At 41.6% G+C, this 11329-nt stretch overlaps 1 protein-coding gene across 5 annotated transcripts; it reads right to left on the bottom strand.

The window, feature by feature from the left end:
- Positions 1-471: 471 nt before the first annotated feature.
- TMEM14A (transmembrane protein 14A) lies at positions 472-9360 on the bottom strand. 5 transcript variants are annotated; one of them, XM_086744560.1, is made up of 6 exons: positions 9267-9360; positions 7830-7915; positions 5978-6079; positions 2092-2179; positions 1811-1909; positions 472-1368 (listed from the first exon to the last, which is right to left on the bottom strand). In XM_086744560.1, exons 2-5 carry the CDS (start codon positions 7903-7905, stop codon positions 1834-1836), a joined length of 342 nt encoding a protein of 113 aa, XP_086600686.1. In that variant the 5' UTR covers positions 7906-7915; positions 9267-9360; the 3' UTR covers positions 472-1368; positions 1811-1833. The 5 variants fall into 5 exon arrangements, with proteins under 5 accessions (XP_086600686.1, XP_086600683.1, XP_086600685.1 ...); XM_086744557.1 differs by having other exon boundaries at positions 472-1091; XM_086744559.1 differs by having other exon boundaries at positions 472-1091; positions 9292-9305.
- Positions 9361-11329: the final 1969 nt, after the last annotated feature.

Below are 11329 nucleotides of genomic sequence, written 5' to 3'. Positions count from 1 at the left end.
AATAACCTTTTAAAGTCAGGTCTGTATGAAAAAAAAATGAAAAGAAGCAAAATTTATTTGACTTCAATAGTGCAATCGCCCATATTCAGATTCAGAATGATTTGGCTGCGTTTTCCTATGCACTATAAGATAGTCCTAGCCAGGCTTTCAGACCCAGGGAATATTTAATGATTTTCTATGCAAACCAAAGCAAATTCAATCCCTGAATAGTTTACGTCTGAATATTCTCCTTTGCTTACAGGGAGGACTTCAGCAAAATAGTCTGTATAAGACCACAACAGCAAACCAGTATTGAGACTTACAGTTCAGTACCTATTTGTGCACAATGGTGAGCTTTCCTCAGCTGTGGTTCATGCCAGTGGGAATTTACAGCATGGTACATGTTTCAAACTGGTAGTGACTACAGAGGAGATGAGCAGACTCTTCCATTTACAAAATGGCTCACTAGTCTGCATAAAAAAAAAGAGAAGCTTTGAACATTTTATGTTTTATTTGAACACTGATAATACTTTTTACATTTGGAACCAGTAGAACAAGATACGTGTGTCTGAAAGAAAAGTGGGTTTCCAGTGCAATACAGTACAGCCCTGCACATTTATTGATTAGTGACTGACAGTATGATTAGAATTGATTACTTAATCTCAGAAGCTACAAAATTATAATTCAATACCATATAACTTTTTAGCATAAACATGTATTTTTACATATTTTCTCTCAGAGATACAGTATAAAACTAATTCAATTTCTTGGGATGCTCAGCACCCCTGAAACAGATCAAACTTATAGAGAAAGATCCCTGCAGTTAACAGAGATCGCTTAAACAGAAGTGGATTAAAATATATCCTCAACGAAACACTTGGTTTAGATTTTTAAAAAAGCTTGCAAAATATCAGCAAATGTCAAAAATCAAATTACAGGTACAGATCTTTTACAGAAGAGATAAATGCAATGTAAGACTTGTGTTCAAACTTGTCTTTCAAGTATGGAGAGCTTGCCTGTTTGTTCGGTGGGCATGGCAGTCATACTTTGGTTCTTAAGCTGCTGAATTCTCCTACAGCAGCATAAAAACAAGCCTCAAAATCATCAAAAGGCTGCAAAAAAGCCCAGAACAAGAAACATAAATATGGTTGTGTGTGCACAGAAACAGCGAAAGTCATCATTACATAACAATGCATTCCTAAATACCTGACACTAGAGCCTCTAGGAAGCAATCTTTCAGAATGTCTAAATCTACAGCCTCAGGGTCTGCTGAAACACACAGTCCACCGAGGCTTGAAAAGTGATCCACAATGGAAAATAACATTTTCCAGTTTAAGTCCTGATTCTTAAATTTTGCATCTTGACAATTTGCATCCGATTTTCTCCTCCCTGTACGTAATTGGAGTAAAATAGTTGATGGTGTTACATTAAATCTGGTAGCAAGGAAGCAACAGTTATTATTCCTTCAGAAGATGGGAGACTCTGACTTACAGTTGAAACATGTTTTGAGTTACAGAATTACTGTGAAAAATTTTTTTTTTACTTACTCCATAATTTAATTCCAAAATAGTAAGTACAGAAAATTTTATTTTCCAGAATGCCAAAATAAACAGCAGCAATAAAGCAGTCAGAATGGTTAGAAACATCTTAATTTTCAGTAATACTGACCAAAGTTCTTAGGTCAGGTAAAAATGTCCCCATTTTCAAAAGTTCCAGTAGTTTTGAATGCAGTACTTCTAAACCAAAATGTCATTTTTTTTTAATGATGACTGTGTTGTATAAAATAGATGACTAATTTGATGCATATGTGTTTGAAAACACTGAGGCTTACCTCAGGTTCTTCCAAGAGCCTTATCAATATGCATTAATATTTAACTGCAGGTATCTCTTTTCTTTGCTGAGAAAGTGATTCCATATCAGATGTATCCGCCTAGTGAGATGAAAAAGCTGTTCACTGGAAACAGGACTGTGACCTCCAAACTAATTTCACTTAAACCATACAGTTGCTGGATGATAGTAACTTCCACTGATACTAGCTTGAATCAGATGTCAAATGGCAACTATGTGAAAATCAGTGAAATTTTTACATTGAGATCCTCAATGTATATTTACCTCAGGCATGCTACTAGTCCAGCAGGCATTAATTTCTTGGACCTCTTGAACCTCATTCCCATTATAATGGTCAAAAGAAAAGCTGAAACTGTAAAAGACAATTCAACATATTTATGTTCTCACTTCTCCCAGTGGACCATTCAGGAACATGGAGAGTTATCAAAGGTCATTGCTATGTTTTGCGAAGAACTGCAATTTAATAAAACATTCTATCAGAGATAGGGTCTATAGAAACATTCTTGCTTTTCCAAAATACACTGGTATTTCTTTCAGCTACAAATAACGTTTTCAGGTGCAGCAGAATGCTAAGCCCTGTTCCACAGATACTAAGTAAGTTTGTCAGACAGTGAATTCTACTCCCCTGTATCTACATTCACGGGGATACAATCCTGTAGGAACAATCTTCATCCTAACAGTAACATGTATGTTGAATCATAGGAATACTATCTCGTAAAACCCACCACCCTAGATCATTGCTGCTGTTTTCTAACTGTTGAAGCACCCAGCTTTATCTGTTTTTTTTTGGTTTTTTTTGTTTTTTTTTAGAATGCTAGCTTTTTATTTGCTGAGCCTTAAATCTGGATTGGGAGGTTTGACACTTGTTTTCGCTACAGAATATGGCTATCTACATCTCCTTCATCATGACAAGTTCCCTTGTCTCCTTTTGCTATGAGGGAGCCATCTTTGTCTGTGACAAGAGGTGGGAAGTCCAAGAGGGCAACAAATGCAGTGCAAGCAGCAGAGAACAAACATCATGAAAGGGATTGCATCTTCTTCCTGGAGCAGTTTTATCTAAAAATTGAGGTGGCAATGAACTGATCAGGCAGGGGGATTTCATACTGGACTAGGGCTGCAGAGTGCTCCATAAATTAGAAGATCAATGAGAATACACAAAACTCTGCACAGAGTGCAAAGACTCTTTAGCTTTGTTAAAGTATTGTCATCTGAAATGCTTCCTAGAAGCAGGGAAAGAGGCAGGACTTCTCATGGGCAGCTGGGCTTTATCACTCTTGCAGAAAAAATAATGGCAGTCACAAAAATCTCTTCCCTTTTTTATGGAGCAGTTAAACCATCTGGCTAATTCTCTTCAAACTCCACTGTCTACTCCTATGGACAGTCTTGTGCTCACAGATGTCAAGAATTAGCTTAAACTCACTCCAGCATCATAAAACAAGCTCTGACAGTTACAAGCATCTTATGAAACAGCTATGCATGTGCACTCGTTAAAGATACTCTGAAAAAAACCCTATTACGCTCCATTATCCATTGCTCTTATTTTCTGGTCCCACAGCCTTGATCCTCTCAGGATCTCAGAAGACTGGACTATTCCACAGTACGCATCTTGCCAGAGCCTTGAGTATATTTACAATTACTTACAAGCTACAAAGCATGTTCACTCTGTAATGTTCTTTTTTCCAGTTACTAGTATCTGGCTTTGCACATGTGCCAGTGAGTTTTTAAGATGTTCACCTTTTAGATGTGATTTTCAGAAACACTAGATATGCATTGTTTCACCTTAAATCAGTCAAAGAGATTCAATAAATCACCCCAAATTCAATTCAGTAAATCAGATTCAGATCAGAAATTCAGTAATTCAGATGCATTGACTTGGACTCTGAATAGCACTAACTGTTGCAAACTGAAGTCTGAATGTCTACACCTACTCCAAACACACACAATTGTATTCAAGTATTCAAGGAAGTGCACAGTTAATTTCAGGGGGAGTGGGAAAATGCCCGAAAGAATAATTTATAAAACAACTGAAGAAATTTGCCTGGGCTATCTGTATGCTACATACTCTTTGTATGTAGCACAAGTTACAAGAACCCTACTATCAAGGTCTTGTACTGAAACATCACCTACATTAGTGCAGGAGACTCTTGCATAGGTGTTAAATAGTATAGATAATTATGGGTTTGGAGAGGGATTTTTTTTTTAATTTACTAACTTTTTAAAAGTTTGGGTACTTGCTTCATTTTGCATTGCAATTTACTCTACTGGTTTGTAAGTTCAGAGTGGTCACTTTCTTCCATGCACTTTATTTCCTTCTTCAATTTGTGCTCTACTTGCTTTTGGCACTTGCCAGGTTAGGCATAAGCAAAAACATTCCAATTTTCTACAAAAGCGAGACACATTTATTACAACAAGCCTTTATGATTCTGAAAGTAGTCAATACAGTAGCCACCAAAGGTTTTTAAGGTGTGGACTAGTAGATGCTTCTGAGTGTGTTTAATTCTCCCTTCCTCTGAAGTCTTCCTACTCAGTTTTTTATGCATTTGAGGTATCTATGTATATAGAAGCTAGAAGACACACTCTTCCAGCCTGAGATACATCAGCCTGGAAGAGATTAAAACCAGCCTGAATGGTTGGCCCTGGCAGAGTACTTTGTATTAATACTTCCTAACTCACTTCAGGCAAAAATTACCACAGATAATTCAGACCACCTTTTTTGCTTCATTCAGCACAGGCAGACCTTCAAGAGGCTACCCATTCACAGCCAAGGTTGAATATATGTTTATGTTTTAAGCAATTAGAACCTTACTTTGTAAAAATTCTAAACTAAGCCTGCTTTAAACATTTCTGTTTAAATTAGTAATATATGTTTATCCAGTTGAAAGAAAGTCCTCACATGCCTACAGCTACATGAAATGCACAACACTGACAATATTTTAGTCTATCTGACATTCACAAGCAGATTAGTGGAAATTTTATATTAGTCCTTTCAAAACCAGGGAACTGGGAAACAAGCAACCTTTAGTAAGTTGTAATGAAGTCTTCTCTTCTACAAATTCTGTATCTAAATTAGTGATTTAATTGACCCATAAAAGTGCAATACCACATGCTACTTAAAAGCACCTCATACTGAATGATTACAAATTTCCTTATACTTAAGGCTGTGTCTTCATTCTGAAAAAGCGTTTGATTTTTTTTCTTTTAACAGTGGGATAACTTAATCAGAGCAAGGTCACGGTGGCAAAAAAAAGAATATCCAATTTTAGGCCATCTAGGAGCAGATCAGGTATGCCATTATCACCTTTACTAAAGAACCCAGTTGGTGTGAACATACTTCGTGAACAATGCTATTCAACTTTTTTTTGAAGGAGAGTTTTGACAGCTGTGGCTAGTGTAAAGCAAAAAGCCAGCACAAACAGTATACCATAAATTCTAATTAAGTTCAGAAAAAGCAATCATGTACTCACACAATCTGGATTAAATGTATTTTAAAGGCATTTCTGCATGTGAAATCACAGCCTATGCCACCTTTGCTAAAACTATGAGTGAGACAAGGTCCCAATAGCTCTTATTGCAAATCAGTTGTGTGAGGTTAACATCCCCCTTGGAGACTGTAGTTCCTTGCCTCCAGGAGGGTTTCACGGCAAACTAGCTAATGTGACAATTATTGTATAGTCTGTATCCTGTCTTTCTCAGAAGCAAAGGAAAAACACTAAGTCAAACTATTTGTTTCATTGGGAGCTGAGGATACATGACATTATGCAAGATAGGATCCCTCACCTACTTTACTTCTCAAATTACGTTCTAATCTGTAGCGCTAATGGTTTTATTCTAGTACTTTCCCACATTTCTCTGCTGGATTTCACAATATTTGCAGTGTTAGGTAACCATCTAACAAAAGGTCCTGCCAGGTGGTAACACACACCTGCAGGCTTTGCGTGAATGATCTGCCTTACCTTGCAAATGGTTTCACAGTTAAGCTCTTGAATTCTGCAAGCTAAGTTGAAGTGTCAAACTCTATTTAAAAACTAACATTTAAACCAAAGCAATACTCAAAATTAAATAAAAGAGAATTTTACATGCAGATCAGGAAACTGCTTTTTTGGGGGGTGGGAGGGTGGTTGTTGTTTGTTTACTGTAGTAAAACACTTACACAATGATACCTTCACATTTCTTGGATCACGCGTTACGCAGTAAGCTCCATAACCAGCCACAGATCCAAAGGTGAGACCAGCAGCTAAAGAGATTTTACTACCTGCAAGAAACCATTCGAGTGTTATTTCTCAATACAATGTCTTTAAACTCAATCTTTACACAGTAGTTCTCTCTCTACAAAGTATTATCCAAATATTTTAGAAACAGAACCGATTTTGCCACTGTGCAGCTAGCTTGCCCAGTGTGAATAGAGAGGTAATATTTCTGTAACTGGGTCATTCACTTGCATGGTATTAAGGGCAAAGCTGACTAAATTAGAGGTAGATTATCAGGATCTAGTAATACCTGCAATCTGGGAAAAAGAATCTTTGAAGCACAAAACCTAAATTTGACTATTTTCTCTACCGTATATACCTTCAGAAACATTTTTGTAATTTCTCTGGACTATCTGCTGATTTTTACTATATATTACAGCACTTGGGAGTCTCCAAAAATAGTAGAAAGGTGTCAATATATATAAAGGGTAAATTGAACAACACATATAGTCATAAGTTTTTCAGTCTGACATCAGTCCTGGACAAGGAAATGTTATCACCAACATCACATTTAATTAATAAAGAATTTTAGAAGAGTTAAAACAATTGGATGGCAATTAAGTGAAAATAGGGCTTTTCAAAGTAATTTGACATCCTCTTTCAGTGCTATTACAAAACTGGTTCATAAAGTCCAGAGTTTGAATAATATACTGAGGTTTCTGAATAGGCATTTGACTTGGTACTGTATGATAAAAGCACAGAACCAGCACAGCAGGCATTAGCCAGATTAACCCGTTTCCAAAACGTTTATAAATGAAGAATACAGATCCGCAGATGTTATTTAGCTCCCAGTCTGGTTATATTGAATATTTTTTATCAAGAATTTGCAAGAATTCATTGCCAATAAAAAAAAATAAAATCTATATTTGCCACAAGGACTAACTGGCTATTAAGGAGTGAAGAGAACAAGCGAATGGGAGAATCAGTTACTGCGGGGAGGTGCAAACAAAAAAATTCACCAAGTGTTTTCAGAAAGTCAGATACAAAGCCATGTCTCTAAGAGAAAAGCACGTGCATGCTGCTCAGGGAACAGTGACCCTGAATCACAAGAATCAGGATGGACAGTGGCCAACAGCGAGGAAGACTGATGTGCTGCTGAGGTGTTCACTCTGCAGGAGAGCCAACAAGGACCAGCCTGAAGACCCTGCCAGGCCATCCCCAGTAGCACTTGCAGCTTCTGCTGGGATGCTGTTCTCGGCTTGGGCAGGGCATGGACGGCTGGGAGGGGCTGCAGAAATGACTGAAATACGGAAAATGCGCTTTATAGTACACGATAACCTAAAACCTGATTATCTTGGAGTTAGTATTTAAGAGATAATTAACCACCAGATCAGAGTACGCAAATAAAGGGTTTTCTTCCCAGTGTGCATCTGGACATCTCAAAATCAAGCCAGAATGCCTCTGTAGAAAATAAATTTTAATCAAAGATCATCTACTGTGCTCAATGCAGGAATGATTAAAGGAAATGAGAAGACCCAAAATACACTTAAGGTCAAAAATAACACAGCAGCCCATTTTTTTCACCCTGAAAACAAACTCATCAGTTAGATTAACAGAAAAAAGTGACCATTTAAATGCTTAAGTTGACCCAGGTAAATCTCATGACACTCAGCTCATTTATAGCAGTGCAGGATGGATTTAAGATGCTATTGTGTTCATTATTTTTCACATCTTGCATCAATTTGTTTTTTACAAAGCACAGCAGAGAGGAAACTCAAATGCTTCATTTCCACATCCTACTGTCCCAGTATTTACCTTTACGGGTGTATCCTACAACACCTCCAACAGCCAGCAATGCAGCATATGCAAAACCAATCCAGTCAATAGCCATGGTCCCAGCTCTGGAGAAGAAAACACAGTAAAATTGAAGACAAAACAGTTGCTTCCTCCTAGTAAAAAGAAAACATTGCTTAAAGTGTTCTAAATAACACTACACTCTCTAAACTCGTGTTTGACTACAGTGCTAAAACATCCAAAAGGTGAAGTTGTGTCTGTTGGCCATTTTATTATCTTCTCACTAATTGCTGCCCTTCCTTACACCTCAGTATCTAGGTATCCCACACATCCATTAAGGAAAATCAGTATTTCGGAGATGTTTTTAGCAGCTATTTTTGCATTTCGAAATACAGGCAAAAAGCCTGCCACTACCCGAAGTACCAGCTTTGTTGCACTTGTGCTGTGTGGCTGAGCTGGACATATGCTATGGGTACATACAGGCTTTCTAAGCACACAGCTTAGAGCCCTTTCAACCAGGCTGTACTCGGTGTATTTCAAGTGGGATGCCAGAGGCCCTGCAACACCAGGCAAAACCAGTTTTCAGTCTACCCAAAGTCTCCAGACAGAAACCTACGCCGTCTTCAGGAAGCTATACATACAGACACCTAATCCTATCTCAGCCTACGCCCCTTTTCTTTCACTTTTAGATTTTGATGCATTGTCCAAAGTTAGGCTTCTGTCCTCCAAAAATCATTTAAGTTACTGCTGTAATACTGATCCCTATGTCCCTGGCTGTGATTTGTAAAGGCACGAGTGGCGGTGGTCTGCAGCCCAACAGCCCCAGCAGTGCTACGGCCTCTCTCCTACCAGCCAATGGGATACACCTTTCCCCTCCATCTCCCAAATTAAGTGTACACCTAATTTTAAATGCATCATTCATTCTACCTGAGCGGGTGGACCCTTGGTCACAGCATTAAAGGGGTGGCAGGAAAGAGCACACACTCATCATTTCATGTCAAGCCTTTAATATTAAAATCAGCAACTCACAACCCTGACAACTGTAATCCCCTCAGGCAGACAGACGGGTTTAACAGGGACACGGCACCCCCGCAAACGAGGTCTGCGGAGGCCAGGTGCAAATTCCAGCCTTCGCTCCACCCAGCCTTCGCGGCCTAGGCAGGCGGGCCGAGGTGGGCCGCGGCCTCCCGTTCTCCCTCGGACGGGGTCTTCCCCCTCCGGGCTCGGGCTCGGGCTCGGGCTCGGGCTCGGGCCCGGGCCCGGGCCCCGGCCCCCACCCGCCTCCGCTCCGCGCAGCCCCGCGCTCGCTCTCCCCGCCCTCCGCGGCGGAGACCCCGGAGAAGGGAGGCGGCTGCGGAAGGGAGCGCCGCCGCCCTCCCCGCGCTCCGCTCGCCCCCTGCCGCCCCCGCCGCGGCTCACCCCCGCTGGACGCTGCGCCCCTCGGCCGCCCCGCCGTACCTCCGGCCCGCCGCGCCGCGCCCACCTCACCGCCCTCCGACCTCGCCCGGCCCCGCCTCCCGCGCCCGGCGGGCAACGGGACGCGTCGCGGGGCTTGTGCTGTGGTCCTTTCCGCGCCGCCCACCTCCCCGGCTTCAGCCCGTTGTCGGGCCTGCGTCTGGGCGAAGGGGAAGGAGGGCGCCTATCGCCATCATGGCGGCGCCGTGGCGGGGCCCGCACTTGGGTGAGGCGGGAGGCGAGGAGACAGGCCCGTGGCCGCGGGGCTTTGCACCGTGTTTGTCAGGACCCCTCAGCGGCAGGGCCCAGCTCCAGGGTTGGCGTCTGCCGCCTCCCGAGACTCCTCGTCCTGCCCTCAGGCGGCTCATCTGCCTGGGTGCCGTGCAGTGGAAAGATCCGTGGTTTATTTTAGCATTTTAAGCCTGAAAGTCCATGCCCTGCCATATTGCGGATGATGGAAGAACTCATGAACTAGAAAGATTGGTGTCTGCAGAGCCACTGGTCCCTGAAGGGCACGGGCAGGGGTGGGGGTGAGGATGAGGGTCTCCTGTCTGTACCACCCCAGAGGCACCCTGCGACCCAGCGCCAGGCGCCCATTGCCACGCCCAGCACCCCCCTGCCCGCTGCCCCTCGCACAGGGCAGTTCCTCGCTTCTCCACACCTGCATCTCTTGAGGGTTTCTTGCATGGAGTCAGACAGCTGACACATAGACCAAACACTGATGTTACTTGTTTCTTAGGGAAAACCCAGCAGGCCCAAACCTCAAGGATCGGATACTACACACGTAGCTAATTTATGAAACTATTTCACGTGGTTATTTTATTGTGTTGACTTCTCATCTGCTAGTCCCATTTGCTGGACCTATTCCACTACAAGCTATTTTTGTCCATATTTTGTCACCCTCCACAGTATTTCTTTAGCTTTCTTTCAAGTGAGCTGTTACTGACCAGCATGGGACGTGTCCTTCAGCAGTAATTGAGGGATGCCTTCCTGTGACATTCCCCAAGCTTCCATTGTTCCCATGGACAGCCTGAGCATAAACATGGCCACAACAGGCAGAGACGCACAATGCCGTGTGATGGGACTTGGATAACTGCCTTCTTCAGGGGTCACTTGAAAATCCCTGCCAAAATCTTGTGTTTCCTTTACATTTCTTTGCTCAAAGGTGTGGGAGTTTTCCGCTCCAAAGAGCTTGCTGGAAAGCAAATCAGTATTCTCATTAGGGTTAACGTATTTAGTTTCCACTCCTAACGTTCCATTTGTTTTTTCTGTTAGCGTTTCATTGTTGTGACACAAGCCCACTCCGTGTGAGCTGTCCAAGTCTGTCTGCTCGGTAGAAAACGGAACCGCTCTCCTTATCTCACCAGTGTCTGTGGGAAGGAAGACTGAAGGTACAGCAACTTTGGAAAACAAACATAGGACACTTGAGGGCAGGACAGCTCCAAAATGCAAACCAAAAGCAGATTCATAAGCTGAAATCCAAAAATCTTAAATTTCGTTATGAAGCATTCTGAGACTTGCGGATCTTGAAAAACACAGTAAAATAAACAGTGGATTAAACAGAGCAAAGCCATGCAATTCTATTTGAGGGGGCTCCAAGATGGAACAAACACAGTGTCTTTTGGCACCTCTAGGATAATGACCAGTTGTGGTTACAGATTCAATGACACTCCTCACTAAAGTAGACTGGATAACCCTGAAGTCTGGACTAAATTTGAATTTGCGTAATTATATGCTTCTTGTTATATCCCCTTCCATTTTCAATTACAAAAAGTATTTGGTATTGTTTTCCCTAAAATGTTACTTGAACTATTTTCTGATGTGAAATGGTTGCTGTATTTCACAGCACAGGTAGTTTCCTATGGGAATTTTTTAATGGGAGAAGACTTCATTGAATTAATTTGTTCGTAGCATGATAAATCAGATCCCTTTGTCCTAACAGTGAGGTGTAACAGAGCTAACAGCAAAGCTAGTGTTAATGTTGCTAAGTGCTTTCTATTCTAGTTTTCAGTTGTTCATAACTGCCAGTTTGAGCTGAAATTTTCCCAGTTGGGTGTCTCCTTCCA

This window comes from Chlamydotis macqueenii, chromosome 3 (genome assembly GCF_036417535.1).
Source record: "Chlamydotis macqueenii isolate bChlMac1 chromosome 3, bChlMac1.mat, whole genome shotgun sequence".
Lineage (NCBI taxonomy): Eukaryota > Metazoa > Chordata > Aves > Otidiformes > Otididae > Chlamydotis > Chlamydotis macqueenii.
Note: the sequence above shows the minus strand (reverse complement) of the source record. Positions and strands in the feature narration are given on the sequence as shown.